At 42.6% G+C, this 16,246-nt stretch overlaps 3 protein-coding genes across 3 annotated transcripts in view; 2 read left to right on the top strand and 1 right to left on the bottom strand.

Moving 5' to 3' along the window:
* Window positions 1-2,511: 2,511 nt before the first annotated feature.
* On the top strand, window positions 2,512-6,555 carry LOC141013764 (myozenin-2-like). Its single transcript, XM_073487619.1, has 5 exons — window positions 2,512-2,620; window positions 3,621-3,784; window positions 4,314-4,467; window positions 5,410-5,587; window positions 6,372-6,555. The coding sequence occupies exons 1-5, from the start codon at window positions 2,533-2,535 to the stop codon at window positions 6,553-6,555; spliced, it is 768 nt and encodes a 255-aa protein (XP_073343720.1). The 5' UTR covers window positions 2,512-2,532.
* Window positions 6,556-7,432: 877 nt separating this feature from the next.
* On the bottom strand, window positions 7,433-12,313 carry rbm22 (RNA binding motif protein 22). The gene is made up of 11 exons (XM_073487543.1): window positions 12,207-12,313; window positions 10,857-10,910; window positions 10,731-10,760; window positions 10,490-10,622; window positions 10,291-10,391; window positions 9,867-10,039; window positions 9,480-9,680; window positions 9,164-9,328; window positions 8,819-8,907; window positions 8,462-8,590; window positions 7,433-8,209 (listed from the first exon to the last, which is right to left on the bottom strand). Exons 1-11 carry the CDS (start codon window positions 12,258-12,260, stop codon window positions 8,055-8,057), a joined length of 1,284 nt encoding a protein of 427 aa, XP_073343644.1. The 5' UTR covers window positions 12,261-12,313; the 3' UTR covers window positions 7,433-8,054.
* Window positions 12,314-14,991: 2,678 nt separating this feature from the next.
* ndst1b (N-deacetylase/N-sulfotransferase (heparan glucosaminyl) 1b) overlaps window positions 14,992-16,246 on the top strand; it is a 46,956-nt gene continuing 45,701 nt past the window's right edge. The window contains exon 1 of the mRNA XM_073486715.1: window positions 14,992-15,181. The gene's annotated coding sequence lies outside the window, so the exon portion shown is untranslated. The remainder of the gene's footprint in view (window positions 15,182-16,246) is intronic.

A 16,246-nucleotide genomic window follows, 5' to 3' on the forward strand; every position in this document is an offset into this window, starting at 1 on the left:
AATTGATGAACATTATGATTCTGATGAAGTGCTCCTCTTGTGTCACAAGAACAAAGTCCTTCATTCGGCTCTTGATTAAAAAACAGCAGCAACCAAAACTTACACAACTTTCCCACATGTTGTAGAAAACACACAGAGCAGCTGTAGTTTGTGCCAGCACTGTTTATGTTTATTATATTAAGGGTCATTTGATCTGACCTGCTGTAAATGCTGAATATGCTAAATGCATTTCATTCGCACAAATGTTTCGGGGCGTTTAAAGAGAAAAAAGAATATTTTAGATACTTAAATTTTATGGCTGTGTCCATTTTATTTTCAATGCTTGACTTTGAAGTAAAATGTATTTATATTATATCACATTTTTTGCAATCCAATGAGTTACTGTTTACAAAAGTTGCAAATTTGTATTCAGTATCTGTCGACATATCAAAGTAATGTGACCCTAACCCTGACAGCACCACACAAAAGCTCAGATCTAAGGGGATATTAGTTTCTTTTATGAAGCAAAATTGCTTTTTCTACTAAACAAACCACTCTCAAATAAACTCTTAATGCTTAGTGACTACTCAACTTCAGTTGTGTGTCTGCGGATGACTCTCTGTGACTCAGGATGACTCCACATTTTCTTTCAGAGGCCAGGAGGCTTCCCGCTGCGGGGGCAGTGGCATTGTGGAGCAGGGCAGGTGCGAAATCGATATCCAATCTCAACACGGATAAGGAAAATGTTTTTTCCCTCCAGGCTCCTGCTGAGCTCAATGAATCAATTTGTGGGGGGAAAAAGGCTGCTCGATAAAGACTTGAGTTCAAAAAGGGCAGCCGAATATAAAGTTAAAGGGCATCACTTCTGGTGGAACACAACATGTGAGTTTATGCAGAATTCACTGGAGTTTCTCAGCAGTTGGTGAGCCAGAGAATAGACAAAAACACACAAGAAAAAACATTGTATTGTTATTTATTACAATCTTTTACAGCGCTGAGCAACTGAGAGGTGTGAAGAACGGCCACAACTCACAGCGGTGTGAAAGCAAAGGACGTCAAAGGTCTCTCACCATCAAACACGGAAGAATAAAACCACCGCAGAGTTTAACCTTTGACCCCAACCTGGAGAACTGAATCGCAACCTCTGATCGCAGCGACCTCAGCTGCTCCCTTAAAACTGTCTGTGTATGGGAAACATGTGGTGTGTTTGTGTGTTTGTCAAGTGCTTCACGGGAAGGAGAAAAGGAAGAGAGAAAATAGAAATTGTGTTTGTTTGCGTCTATGTTTGCCGTGGAGAGGGAGGACACTCTCTGATAGCTCAGTGTCACTGTCTGGACAGCAGCTGTCAGCACACACACACACACGCACACACACTCAGAGAGAGAAGGGATCAGATTTTTATTATCAAAGCGGCTTGAGGTCGGGATGTAAATCTTTATACTCGCCCCTTCCCCTTAATCGCCCTTTTGTACCCCCCTCCCAAATACTCCCTCCATCCATCCTCACCCTCTTACCCCTCTGCTAAAATAACCCTGTGAGGTAAGCGCCCGAGGCATCCTGGGACGACTTTTATACACTGTTCCTTCTCTGCTGAGGAGCGTCAGAGCGGAGTGTGGAAGCATCCGGGATTTACCACCTCGACCACCCAGACCGGCTCCAACACCGAACATACAGACAGGCAGAAGACACAGGTAAGCACTGAGGCGAAGGAAGGGAGTGTAGGTGTTTAAATAAGCAGCAACAGAGGGCACTGCTCATTGTGTGGAAGCCACCATGTCCTCGAATGAACTGTAAACAGGGACATGGTGATAAAGATTAAGATGCACTGTGGTTTTGCTGCAAGGTGACACTTATCTCTTTTCAATTTTCTCTGGTTGCACGTGAAATTAATGCAATAAAGACAGTTCACATTCGCAAGCATTTCAATTTAAGAAGTGTAAGCAGAATACCAGTAAAGTTGCTGCCTGGTCCCATGAAGAAGAAACGAATGACTTCGTAACTTAGTCACAACAAATTGGAGGTGCACTTAATATAATTTGTAGATCTATAGCTTACTTAAGTTTATAATGCACAGGAAACCCAGTGGCGGACTCAGGATGTTTGAGGAGCAGGGGAGAAAAGAATAAAAAGGGGCATCCAGGAGGGCACTTTTTATGCCTAAACAAACAAAGTAAACAACTGTCTTTGTTTTCATGACTGAATAAACAAACTCACCTTAAAGGACAACACAATTTCATACTGTTTTACTTTGTTTATATTTGGCGGACCCTGCCACTTGTCTAGCTTCAATCAGTGTTCTGGGGACCTTATTTTCCTCTGAGAACAGCTTGTTTATTCAGTTATGGAAAAGATAATTATTATATTATTCTGAGTTTGTATTCTTACCTCATTAATATTGTAAATGTTCAAATTTGAATGTTTGAAAGTTTGAATGTCTTCTCCAAATCTACATAGTGCCCCTTTAAGGTGGGCGAAGTATCATCAAACAAACTACAATTCTTACTTACTTATAATAACTCATGCGGACACTTGTGTGTCCATCAGGTGAAGAAGATGATGATGATGATGCAACCAGGCGTGGATGACATCACCAAGCAGAGGATGCTGCAGGCGAGGGCTCTGTCCCAGGAGGCCAGGGGAAGTAAGTTTGGATGCATTCGTGTATATTTTGAATGCATAATAGTTGGAAGTGAACTAATACCCATATTAGTTTTCATAAATATGTGTATTAGTATGTAAGCTGATACACTCATTAGTTTTGCATACTGCTTTAAACGTTGCATCAACAACTTGGTATGCTCTTGTGTGCTTACGCCCATAATCAAACTGTCATAGTGTGTGATCACAGCTGGAGCTGTCAGATGTAATTGAGCCAAACATCAAAGTGTGTTATCCCACCGCCCGGGGACACAAGCGATGTGGTACACCCAAATCCCAGGAGCGCCGGTGTGTTGTTGAAATTCTCCAAACATTCCAGCGGGGACCATCCCAGCTGCACTGTTTGTTTTCCAGCACTGTCTGCCAGCTATGCTTTGAAAAACCGAGTCCCCTAAACTCAGCAAAATGTGACTCCCGAACACAGGCCGATCAAAGGCAGCTCCTCCAGGGTGGCACATGCCCAGACTGCTCCAAACACTTTTCATGTGCGAGAAACAGGGCCATCCACTCTTACAAAGTCTTTCATCCAGAGATCCTATTTATATGCCCAGTTACCCATGCAACCCTGGACCACAACACACATTGCACACCCCTTGACATCATCTCGAGGCTATTTCAGACCCTCTGCTGAGAAATGATATAACACGAGAAGAGACCCGGAGCAAAAGCTGAGCAGATACCAACTTAGTGATGCTGCGCACGGTTTGGCTTTTATATATCAGTGCCCCTCAGCTGTTTCAAGTTGACAGAAACAAGAAGATCAGAGGACATGTTAAGTTTTGCCAAAGGTCCTTATTAGTCTGTGTTACTTTTCCTCTTTCCAAACGTCTGCAAGTTTCTGTTAGCATTGCCTCCGCACTAACGAATATTTATGCAACACAGCATAATAACCCGAGGTACATAGATATCTCTACTCTGATATTGGCATTTTGAAAATCCAAAAAAGATATTAAATACAATCACTGTCTGTCGTGTCGTGGCAGAGGGTCTGAACCTGGGGAAGAAGATCAGCGTTCCAAAGGACGTGATGATGGAGGAGCTGAATCTTCCGTCTAACCGAGGCTCCCGCATGTTTCAGGAGAGACAGAGGAGGGTGGAGAGGTTCACGCTGGAGAACAGTGCCGAGGGTGCTTACAACGCCATCAACGTAAGGAACTGAGAGATGGAACAGAGCAACACAATGACTCCTACCCACTGAACCTACACACCCAGTAGGTAGATAGATAGACTGCTGTCTGCTGTTTAAAGTACAGCAACAGGCATTTCACCTCTTATCACACCAGTCGCACCTGAAAAATGGGGCGTTTCCACTTCCATGAATGAGTGACATATTTTGAAAAGAGTTTAAAATTGAGCTTCATCTACACTTTCCATAAACTTTGGAAAACTCCTTCCAGAGCCAAGGAGAGACAAATGTCTTTCAGTGTGTCACAGGGTAGTACAACTCAAAGTGTGTTTCAGTATACATTTAAGAAGACACAGATTCTTACATAGTGCACCTTTAATGCTGATTTTACATATGTTTATATATATATATGTTTATATATATATATATATATATATATGCCCTCTACATAATGCATCCCTGCATTTCGCTTTGCTTGCTGAAAATCTGAGCGTGTGACAATTAAATCTTTTAAACATTCGAATGAAATCTTTCTCTGCCCGTTTCCAAGGTCCATCCACAGGCCGTTCCTCCCCCGCAGATTATCCCACAGCCACAGGGAGGAAAAGAGAACCAGGCTTTCTCCATCCCTGGTAAGCATAGCCTGGTCATGAATCTTCAGAAGACTGTAGCAAAGAAGGGCAGACCTGAGGTCCTCGCTCCAGGTAAATGGTTAATACAGAGTGAAGAATGGATTACCACAGGCTGCCTCTGGTCATTTAGGACTGCAATGCCAAATGCCTGGGCAATGCATGGACACTGTCTCCCTTTGATCTGCTGGTGTTCACTTTTATGTGCGAGTAAATTACTTTTATCATTTTCAGCAGCAGGAGAGTCGGCAGTTTGTAGAAAGCAGTTATCTGTGAGCATCTTTGCTGAGTGCATTTTGTGTATTTGGCCTGACAGAAGGAACTGCTTCCAGTCCGACTGACAGTGAGCTCTGCTCTGTTTGTTATCAGGGATTCACACTGAGATCTAATTACTGTAGCACCTATTGTTGACAGGAGTGGCATCAAAGGGATTTATATGTATATTAGATCTGCTGGTGCTTTGTTGGGGCTTGCTTATTGTGAAGTTATCAAATGCTGTTGCAATTATGTTCAAAACCAAAGGAATAACCTTTTTTCTCAACACCCTATTATGCTTACTTTGAATGTAAAAGACAAAATCACTCATAATTAAAGGTGCAATATGTAAGAAATTAGTTGAAAACGTTAGAAAAGCCTAAAATTATCAACAGAATGTGAAAAAAATAACAGTTTTGACACTGTGAGATCTATATATTGTGTTGTAGCGATATCTACTTAAGTTCTACCCGACCCGTCTCAATCCAATGTTCTCCTGGTGCTCTGAGCTCCCAGTCTGGACCACTACATTCACGGCTAACCAGGCTAACTAGCAAACAGCAGCTACAGTCAGTAGTTACTCTAATGATAGTTTGTTTTGTGCATGAGTTCGACTGCTGGTCAATTCTTACACATTGCACCTTTACACTTAAATTCTGGCTTTATCTTGCAAATTGCCCCTTTAAAGTACGACAGCTCTAATTACGACCACAGTGGTAAATCATTTTTACCCACTCACATTAAGACTTTTGTTTCTGTCAGGATATTCTGGCCCTCTGAAGGGAATTCCTCGTGAGAAGTTCAACGCGACAGTCATCCCCAAATCCTACTGCTCCCCATGGACGGAAGCTTTGGGGGGCACAGAGGAGCTCCTGAGCACCCTCGATGCTCAACTGCCCCCGCTCCCACAAAGACCTGCCAACTACAGGTGCTTCAACAGGTAAATCCGCATTTCCAGTTTCAAAAAGGAGAAATCTTAAATTATTAAATCCTCCTCACAGGCACAGAGACCCACTCATCTTCAAATAGACCCACCGATGATCTCACCATGTAATCCATCACAATCATCTCCTCCCTCGGCTCCACTCCATGTTTCCACAGTTGGAAAATAAATCTAGTCTCTGGCTCACGCCTCCTTGGAGTGTGGCTGCTTGATGGCTATTTTGAACCGTGGATCTTGAAAGATGATCCACTGGTGGTGCAGCAAGCTTTTAATGACCCCCCACAAGACAGATTGCGCACGAAAGGGAATCACCTTTCTCTCTGCACATCGCATCACTCCGGCACGGCAGGACAAAGGTTAAGCTTGGTCAAATGGAGAAATGGAGGATATATGACAGACAAACTCAGGACTTTACTCAATCAAGTCTGTCAATCACTCGGTTTCTGCCAGCCAGTCTGGAACTTTACCCCCTGTGGAGGGATCCGTTTACATCCTTCAGATTACTATGAAATTGTGCTGCCCTATTTAATTCTGCACTCAGCAGCTACACAAGCAGAATAGGCTGAGTTCGAGTCATCCTGAATCCCAGGTGGTTTTCTCCTGTTGACAGCAGCAGTTAAAATCAGAGATGATCACATTGGGTCTCATGTACCATCAAAAGGTTTTCCACCTTTATGGGATGGAGTCCGAGCAATGTGATATCTAGGGTCCTCTTCTGCCAGGAAGATGTAACACAACGCATTCGGCCTGCTTAGTGAAGTCTCTTCTCTTTGTTTCTCAGATCTGCCATGCCATTCGGAGGGCCTATGACCAGCAAGAGGGTGATCCCAGTGATTAGCTTTGAGGCAGTGGAGTCCCAGAAGCTGCCCGACATTGCTCAGGAGCGCTGGGTACGGCGGCCCAACTTCAACAGAGCACCCAAGGGATGGGGAATGGATTACAACCCTGAATCTAATGAACTATGAAAAAAAGAGCTGATCAGCTAAAGATTGAAGCACTGACCTATGCATGCTTCTCTTCTGCTACAAAGATGATGCCTCTGTTAATCACTGGGCACTGCAGGGGAGAGAAAAAAACTCCCACATGATATAAAGTGGCTTGCTGCTGCTGCTGAGTGGTTTGATCAGCAACTCACAGTGCTGGAATCAGTTCAATACTACAGTGGAGCCCAGTACAATGGTGCTACAAGCTGAACAATTCTACCCATTTTTCCTTTTTGCTATTATGCTTTTTCCTTTCCTTCAGTGCGTTATAAAAGGTTATTTTGCATGAAAAAGGTTTTGAAAGCTAAAAAGCCAGAAGTCCACGACAGCGGGAGAACCTCTGTCCCACAGAAAACACTGTGCCTCTTCAGTAATCCAGCCTTTAATTCCATGAATTCTTGACATCACCATGTTGTAGCTGAAAAACAATAGTGCCGACCTGAGACACTGAGGGGTGTTGGCTCAGGCGTGTGTGAGCTGGCCAATCAGAGCGGACTGGGTATCGGATGGGGGGCCTTAAAGAGACAGGAGCCAAAACAGGGCATCTCAGACAGAGGGGGAATACAGAGCTGCAGCACTGGACAGTTTGAGAAAACTGATGTGTTCTTATGAGCATTAAAGCATGTAAACTTTTTCTAGTAGTAACCCAAAATAAAATAACATGTCTCCTTTAAGTATTATCTAAACATTAATGTTTCAATACCCAACTGCCCTCTTTCTTCCTTCTAGTCTCCATCTGATACGTACATCTTTATTCTACCATTGTATCGTAACATTGGTACGACTATAAGAACAAAAGCAGGAGACAACTCTGCTCTGTTAAAACAGCACAAGTATTAATGAAGAATATGCACTCTGAAATGATTAATGACAAAATTGTGTCATTTTAATGACAAGTGAAAACAACATTCAAAGAAAGCCTTACAATAAACAAAGTCATTATGCTGTGAAATATTAAAGTTTGTGTCAAATAAAAAAAAAGACAACGCAACTGAAAATCAACAGGTTTTTAAAAATGCTCCTCAGAATTTTACTCCATGTGATACTGTGCACGAGTTGACAAATACAAGTTGAACCTACAGTATACATTTTTATATGTACAATGGCTCCAACCAAAGGAGCCTGTTAAAACCTTATGGCCCCTGACCACACTAGCCAGTATGAGTCTTTTACCATGTTAACCTCCGCTGTTCAGATGCTGTTTAACTGCAAGTCGTGACAAATTAATCTTGTAACATCCTGGTTGTCGTCTATCCAGACACAGATGGTCCTCGTTCAGTTCATTCACTGCACTGCTGGTGGCATAATCAGTCAGATGTTATCCTGTAAGAAATTACTTCTCTACGCTGTGCGTTTCTCCCACGAGTATTCTGCTGCCTGCTTCAGGCCCACTGACGGGATCTGAAGTGAAAGGACCTGACCAGGTTTGACGAAAGGGGGAAAAAATGACACCTAATCACAGAATGATTTCACTGTAGCAGCTAATCGCCATGACGGGAGCCATGTGCGGCATGGGCACCCATGCGCTGAGGGTCCTGGGAGGGGTAGTGGATGTGACCAGGAGGTCTCATGCTCATTGGAGGGGGCATAGGTGGAGCCATGGGACCCATGTGGTGAAACATTGGAGGCCCAAAACCTGATAGAGCAAATGAAAAAGAGAATAAAGCATTAGGCTTCTACCTTTTCTCAACATTTTAATTAATTTACATTATGCAACATGAATTCTTCTCAGCAGCTTTGCAAACATGTATTGTGTAAAAGGTATAATAACAGATCAAGGTTACCAAACTTTATAGTTTTTTTAAGTAAAAGGGATAATTTTAATAACTCTTCTACATCTGACGTACTTTACTATCCATCATCTATGAGATCATGGTTAGGATTTTACCTGGAGGAGGTGGGTTGATGCCCGGAGGTGGAGGAAGAGCAATGTTCATGACAGCGGGTGAGGAGCTGGGGTCCAGGTTGAAGTAGTTTGCAGGAGCTTCTTCATCTAAAGCTGGTGGTGGAGGAAGAGCTACAGCACAAAGGAAAATAGAATTAAAGAATAAAAATAGTCAATAATTCAGATCTTATTTCTACAAATCAATCCCAATTGTTTTCTAGTATATATGAGCGAAAAAGAAGAGAAAGAATCAACAAATGATATAAAGCATTAAGTACTTCTTCAAATTATACTCGCATGACTACGTCAATTTGCACACATACACACAAATTCAAACACTTGTTGTATTTGTAGACTCACCTCCGGGCAGTCCAGGTACTGGATCCAGTCTAGTGCCCATCTCACTGACACCATCTTTGATGCCATCCTTTCCTCTTGCTGCCTGAGACCTACAGAGACAACAGATATAAGATTATATATGTTAATCACATCACTTACTTTGATAAATACCATTGAATAATGTTGACTATTCATGTGCCCCACGCTGCACCAATTCTTTGCCTTGGTAAAGCTCTTACTGTTTAATAATATTATAAAAGCAGTGAACTCAGTTTATTTTTAATTGTGAATGTGATGGTAGCATTACTCCAGATGGTTTATTTCAAACACACGTGCTCCTTGAACATGGTGTAATCAGCTTCTTACCTTCCCCACTTGACAGTGAGCCTTCGTCCATTGATGATGAGTTTGTTGAAGGACTTCTCAGCAGCCATTTCAGCTGACTGCCGCGTGGCAAACTGGATGAAAGCACACTGCTGCCTCTGGACTATGGTAATGGTGCGAATCTCACCAAACTGGTAAAAGTGACTCCTGCAATAAAAACAGTCCAATAGTCTCAAAACACTGGCAGTAAATGACATATTGCTACAGATTTTTAACTACATTTGCAAAATGAGTAAAGCCAACTCTCAAAGGCCACAGGAAGTTGTACAAGAGCTTATTATGGAATACAAATCCTTACTTGAGATCTCCATCTGTGACAGTATCTCCCAAACCGCCTATGTAGAGGGTGCTGATGGACTTGTCCTCTGGTGGGTCCAGTCGGGGCATAGTTGAGGCCCGTTTCAGCAGCTTGTCAGCCACTGGGTCATTGATGCCGTAGTAACGGTCCTTAATGTTCTGGTCAGCTAGAGGGTCATCAGGATCTGTGGGCTTCTCATGCCTGATAAGGAGAACAAGAATGAGATAATGCAACTGTAACAAATATAAGGAAATTACAGCCACATTAAATCGCTAATAAAACACTTGTTTTTTTTAACCCTTAGCGATCAGTACTAATACATTTAAACAGATACATAAAGATTAAAATCAGGAGGGGGAAAAAAATCAGTCATTAAGACTCACTCACCTGTAGGGACACTCCTCCCCTCTCTTACACTCTCCCTTCACCCAGAAGGAACAGATGTGCGGCCGGTTCCTCTTATAATACGGTGTGGTCCGGGCCAGTTTCAGCAGCATATCACTAGAGCTGGGTGCCTTGCCCAGCTGACCCACCGGCCGTGTGCCATCAGAGTTGGCTATCTGAGAACACAGAGGTCCAAACAGATGGATTAGGGCTGTCCCATTGTGGGCCTTATTTAGTGAAATTAAACCAAACCTCTACTAACTCACTCCCACTATTTCATGTTTCAGCATAAACTACTTTAAGGATTTGAAATTGGGGACAAAGAAAAGTGCAGAGGACATCCCTACAAGCTAGTTTTAACTATGGCAGCTGTATGAAAATCACGATAACAACAAAAGATTGTGTTTTCATCAGCAGGCAGGTATACCTCTCTCTCCATGTTCTGTGTGTAGTACTCTTTGTTAACATCTGACTTAGGAACCTCATCTTTCACTGACAGCCCAGTGTCTCTGACCTGGATAGGCAAACCTGTAAAACACAAAGTGCGACATGGGAGTTAAAATCACTTAGTTACATAATTCAGTGAGCCATAAAAAATGTACACAGAATCAGTCATAGAGACTCACCATACTCCAGGTCCAGCAGACATGTCTGACAAACATTTTTCATTTTACTGCAGGTCTGACAGACCTCTGTCTTCTTGAAACGCATCCGGGTCCCTGGACACCACCGGAACACGGTAAAGGGTCGAGCACAGATCTGTCGGGCGAAGAATTAAACATAACAAATATTCTCATATTGAACATTTAAGCTGAACCGTGTTGTGTGCTGCATAGCCGAGATATAAAGTGTAAATGCAAAACATACCTTGCATTCTTTCCCATACTTCTCCTTGGTCTGTAAAACAAAGCATGAACAAATCAGAAGTCTATTAGTAGCAACACAACAAGAAAATAAACAATTCATTATGAAGAAACAGCAATGCACGCTTACCATACGGATGTAAGGGTTTTCTCCTAAACATGTCTGACACAGAATTGGAAAATCCTGGAAGAGAAAGGAAAACACATGTTCATTTAGTAAAGTCTAAGCACCATTTGTTATTCTTCTGACCCCTGATGTACTTGGCCTACTTTCTCTGTTTCACTTTCTGCTGTGAGCAACTACATGTGTGACTAAAGGGGGTGCAACAGGACTTGCTCAGTCTCAGTTTGCCATCTGTTGAAGGATGCTGTTTCACACCAAGTGCTAACTGCTGAAGATGACCTTGCTCTGATCCATCCCACTGACAGCATCAACAGCCAAACGCCTAAATATAAGCAGCTCTTGTGGCTCAAACGTCAACTACATGGTCTAAGGTTGCAAAGTTTATATTCTGGTGTCTTGGTAAAACCAACATTGGCCTAATGCCCTGATGTGTCAGGGCTCAAGTGAGGAAACTTGATTTGTTGCCTTATATAGTCGGGTTATACGAGCCTATAAAAGGCTCGAAACTACAAATGCTTCATGAGCAAATAATGCATTAAAGGGTTACGATTTGGTATTCAACTTCAGAGTTTTACACTGACGTTAAGTTACAATGACCACTTTTCAAATATGATGACAACCAGAAAACAACGAGCTTGGTTGAAATGATAACTCAACAAGTTTTAAATTGAACTGAGAGCTGTTTACAGCACAGTTTTTTTTTCTGGCATTTCCCCAAGTCGCAATACAAAGTTATGATTGCTGTCAGACAGGCGGATATGGCCCTTAACTAGCATCGCCTGCCAAGCTAACTAACGTTACAGCTTCAGATTTTATGATGGTATGAGCTTAACTACATTACCGAGAGCATGGTCCAAAACATCAGACAATAACCTCATTGTGCACCGGATTGTTTCGGTTTTGCGAAACTCAGTTACGAGTGGAAATCGTTACCTGGTTAGCGTTACTTGACACCACTTCGTATTTATTATTGTTAGCCTGCTAGTGCTAGCCTCGCTTAGCTTTGTTTAGCTTAGCTTGCTAATTTAAGCACAAATCACATTGAGGTTAAATTACGCTAAGTAGCTTTTTCTTAGTCTGATTTTAAATGTTATCAGCCATCCTCTGTAGCTCAATACTGCTGGGTACAGACGGAAGACATATGCTAAATGAATTAACGTAATACAAAGACATGCTATGAACGTAGCAGCCACGCTTCTACTACTAGCTAGCTAACGGGAGGCTAACTAGCTACCGAGCTAACCCGCCAGGTTTAGAGGCAAGCTGGCAGATCGTATGATCACGTAAACTCCTCAAACTGAACTGGAAATTGTTTCGTCTCAGTCATACACCCTGCCGTGCGCCGATTAAACGTACCGCGTCTTCCCAGTTCTGTCTGTTGTAGGTGTTGGATCCCAGGGACGTCGCCATTTTGAAGAGTGTGAGCCAAAACGGGCCAAACAGGCAAAGACACAAGAGGTGTCAGACCACAATGCACCGCGCCAGAGAGCCACGTTTCACCTTAGGGTGTCGCCCTAGTTCAAGAAACTATCACACAATCTAATTTAGAAAAATGTGCAGGCATATATGTATCAAACAAATATTTATGTATGGAAAGTAGCACTATTAGCTGTACAGGTGTATTATATGTAACTCCAGATGAAAAGGTGTGTGTGTGTGTGTGTGTGTGTGTGTGTGTGTGTGTGTGTGTGTGTGTGTGTGTGTGTGTGTGTGTGTGTGACAGGAAGTAATGGATATGGACATTACATTTAGGTCTATCTGACACTTTGCATATTAAGACTTTCGCAAACAAAACTTATGATCATATTATAAAATATGATGCAATGCTCATTAATAAATATCTCAGCTGTAATAAAGTACTTGTGCCGCTTCACACTTGCCAGCTACAATGTTAAATGTTAATGCATAATATGTAAGGCATTAGCAACACAATAGCCTTCTGTAATTAACACAAATAACAATGTATCAGAGGGGCCGCTCTGCAGAATGAGTACCTTTGACACGTAAAGTACATTTTGTTGATAATGCCTCTTTACTCAAGTGAGATTTTGAACTAATTTTTCATTCTGGTAGCACTTGTTTTAATTAAGTGAAGGGTGTGAGTGATTTTTCCACCTCTGTGTGTTTGTGTGTCAGTAACACAGACAGACGGATTGGCTCCTGTGTGTGAGCTTAAGCCAATTGTGTAGTCCGCTTACCGTTTATCTATCCACCTGTTCCAAATCAGGTCAGGGTGTCTTTGCTGTGTGAAACTCCAATTAGTGCAGCAAAGGATGTTTGAGATTATTTAAGGACATTAAGCCCCTAATGTTTATTTAAGGTCAGGGTGAGTTTGTGGAGTCAAAGGACAGGGATTAGATACAGGTCTGAAGAGCTGGCAAATTCTTTCATGGTGCAGCTGCCATTCAGGCCAGAAAAGGAAGTCTGCTGTACTTTTAGGCTTCTTTCAAATGAAAAACAACTCAACTCCCCTCTGCTGCTTCTCGTGTCTGAGTTAGATTCACTCACTCCAAAGTATAATCTGCTGCATTGTGCTGATCAGCTTTGTGACACTGATTACCGATCAACAGTTGATCCTGTGATCATATTCCATGAGAAAGGGTTAAATTAAATCTGTAGTAGCCTCCTCCGCCTTGTTTCCTTTGGGTGCTCTCTCTGTGTCTTACCCTGTGCTTAGTGGGACACCAAAGTAAACCTCCTGGCCATGGCCGTCTTTGTCTTAATGAGTCGCGTGACCCTATCTCCTCTATCATGTGATGTGGATGAGACAGCCAAAGCTATTTTAAAGGAGGGCTTTGTGTCGGATTCAGCCACTCCGTAATCAAAATCACCACCAACCTCATGAGTCACGAGGTCAGACGACGTGTAGGTGTACTACTACATCACAGCTGCTCCGGGTGGGAGCTCCATTCAGGAAATTATATCCTCAGAAAGCGGTGTTGATGGTTCTGTTGATGTTATGCACTGTGTTTATTTATGATCATATTTATATTTTAAACTCATTTATAGGGCACAAATCCCTAGGCTCAAAATGAATCAAGTGTGGGTCGACAAAGCACCAACACAATACTGGGTCAGTACCAGTGGGGTGTTGGTGTCATTTTCACTCTACTTTTGGGTTCCTTCATCAAAACAATCCTTCTGTTGGATGGTTTTCTAACCACTGGTACTCGTTACCAACTTCCAGCACTGCCAGAGTTGCTCTTCATTGTGTTTTCCCCCCTCTTTTTTAAAAAAATACTTATATATGTCTCATACTCCAAGAATTTCCTTTCCGCAATGTGTCAATTTTATCGCAGTGTTTCAGTTTTCTGATAGCAAGGTTTATGGTGTTTGTTGTCCATTCTTATTGTTTTTAAATTAATATTTTAAACTCTTTATTTTATTATTATATATCATTATATTTATTATTTATGAACATTTTTCACACTATCCACAATATAAGAACTGTGGACACAAAGAGCAATAAGGGACAAAAAACAACAAAAGTAGAGTTCCCCAGAATATCACAGCAGTGGCTTTAGTATTAAATGATCACTGAGTACCAATGACATCGAACAAGTGATGTTAAAGGCATATTATGAAACAGAGATTGAATTTGTTTCCCTTTGATGATTATACAAAAAAAAACACCTTTTGCATGGGCGCTTGTTGCGTAATCTGCGTGATGTGGTGACTAATCATCACGACCATCCCTGAGCTCTTTCTATATATATATATACATATATATATATATATACATATATATATATATATACATATATATATATATACATATACATATACATATATATATATATATATATATATATATATATATATATACATATATATATATATATATATATATATATATATATATATATTAAATTCCGTGCATGCACTTCCAAACACATCAAGGCGTCTGTAATCTCAGTATTGAGGAGCAGGGGTGCAGATAAGCCCCTGCAGGAGTATGATCGCACACCGATTTCTTTGAGGAGTTGTGTGTGTGTGTGTGTGTGTGTGTGTGTGTGTGTGTGTGTGTGTGTGTGTGTGCATGCATGTATGCGTATTATGAAGCGGGAGGGGGGAAATTGTGCTGTGCTGGCGCCCCCTGTCGACAGTTATGGGCCACTGCCGGCGCACAGGGCTGCAGAAAGAGAGGGGCATTCTCAGATTTCCCGATCTCTCCCAGCCGAGTCCGCTGTGCGCCGCTTGCCTCCACATCACGGCCGACAGCAGAGCGAGACGACGACGACGACGACGACGACCTGCTCCCGGCGCGCTTCAATCCCGCATTCACCTCAGCGAGCCAGCGTCGTCCCACATCCACCGAGAACCCACACAAGGTGAGTACATCGACACAACACAAGTCTCGTCGCGGTGTTTTCGCACATGTTTGGTACACGACCGAGAGCCGCCGCCGCCGCCGCTCAGTCTCCCAGGCCAGTGCTAGTGAGCGCTGTCTGGCGCAGGCGGAGAATGAGGCCAGTTTTTCGGCCTGACTCTCTCCCCCCTCCTCCTCCTCCTCCTCCTCCCTCCGTCCTCCTGGCTGGAAACATTAAAAAGCCCCGGTGCTATGGTGGAGGCTCGGTGCTGTAGCTCGGAGAAAAGGAGGCTAACGCTACGTGTTGTCGGTGGAAGTTTGTGCTCCGGATAGAGGCTGTGTCCGGCTGCCCTGCTCCCACATTTAATATCGGCATTCCTTTATCCAGCCCGGATACCATGATGCAGCCCGCGAGCAGCGACAACACACCAACTTGTTTCAGTAACTTTGCAGCTGCAGAGTTCCTCTTTTTTTACATTTTTTTTTTTAATCAAATGCTCGAGTTAGCTTAAACACCCCTTTCCAAACACTGTAGCCATCTGCCCACAAACGGATACACACTGATGCGTCTGTGCTCGCAATGAAGAGGCCAAACGATTTTTGTGTGTGCAAATTGGAATTAAAGGTCGATACGACTGTCTGCCAGCTAATCTAATAGCACTGCACATGACAGGAGGCTGATAAAAGAGCAGCGTGGGAATGCGGACGACTGCTTTAACTCAATGTGTGCAAAAATGATTCCCGGGAACTTGTGTTAATTGTGTACAGGCTCTGTGTTATGACAGCTCGCTACCTGTAGGAATCATCTGATTACAGATAGTAAAGAGCTCAACACTTATTTTGTCCTACCCATAAACAAAAGAGATAACCCTGGCTGTGCTGTGGTTTATGATTGCACTGTCAACATCCAGTTTCCAGTGTTTTTTTTTTTTCTTCATATGTTGTTTATATTTTGCACCATGCACCAGTGATGCAGGGTCTCCTCCTGAATCTGCCCTCACTGTGTGTGTGTGAGGCTGCTGTGTTACTCATTGTTGTGTAAGATGGAGCAAATGACTGTCTCTCCACCCAGAGAGAGAAAGCTGCA

This window comes from Pagrus major, chromosome 18 (assembly GCF_040436345.1).
Source record: "Pagrus major chromosome 18, Pma_NU_1.0".
In the NCBI taxonomy this organism is placed as follows: Eukaryota; Metazoa; Chordata; class Actinopteri; order Spariformes; family Sparidae; genus Pagrus; species Pagrus major.

Bases quoted from the DNA above. Each gene is read 5' to 3' on its own strand.
- LOC141013764 (XM_073487619.1), top strand. From the start codon at position 2,533: ATGATGATGATGATGCAACCAGGCGTGGATGACATCACCAAGCAGAGG. The intron at 4,468-5,409 runs GTAAATGGTTAA...TGTTTCTGTCAG, and splicing joins ACCTGAGGTCCTCGCTCCAG to GATATTCTGGCCCTCTGAAG. The intron at 5,588-6,371 runs GTAAATCCGCAT...TTTGTTTCTCAG, and splicing joins AACTACAGGTGCTTCAACAG to ATCTGCCATGCCATTCGGAG.
- rbm22 (XM_073487543.1), bottom strand. From the start codon at position 12,260: ATGGCGACGTCCCTGGGATCCAACACCTACAACAGACAGAACTGGGAA. The intron at 10,761-10,856 runs GTAAGCGTGCAT...TTTGTTTTACAG, and splicing joins AAAACCCTTACATCCGTATG to ACCAAGGAGAAGTATGGGAA. The intron at 10,623-10,730 runs GTATGTTTTGCA...TTCGCCCGACAG, and splicing joins AGTATGGGAAAGAATGCAAG to ATCTGTGCTCGACCCTTTAC.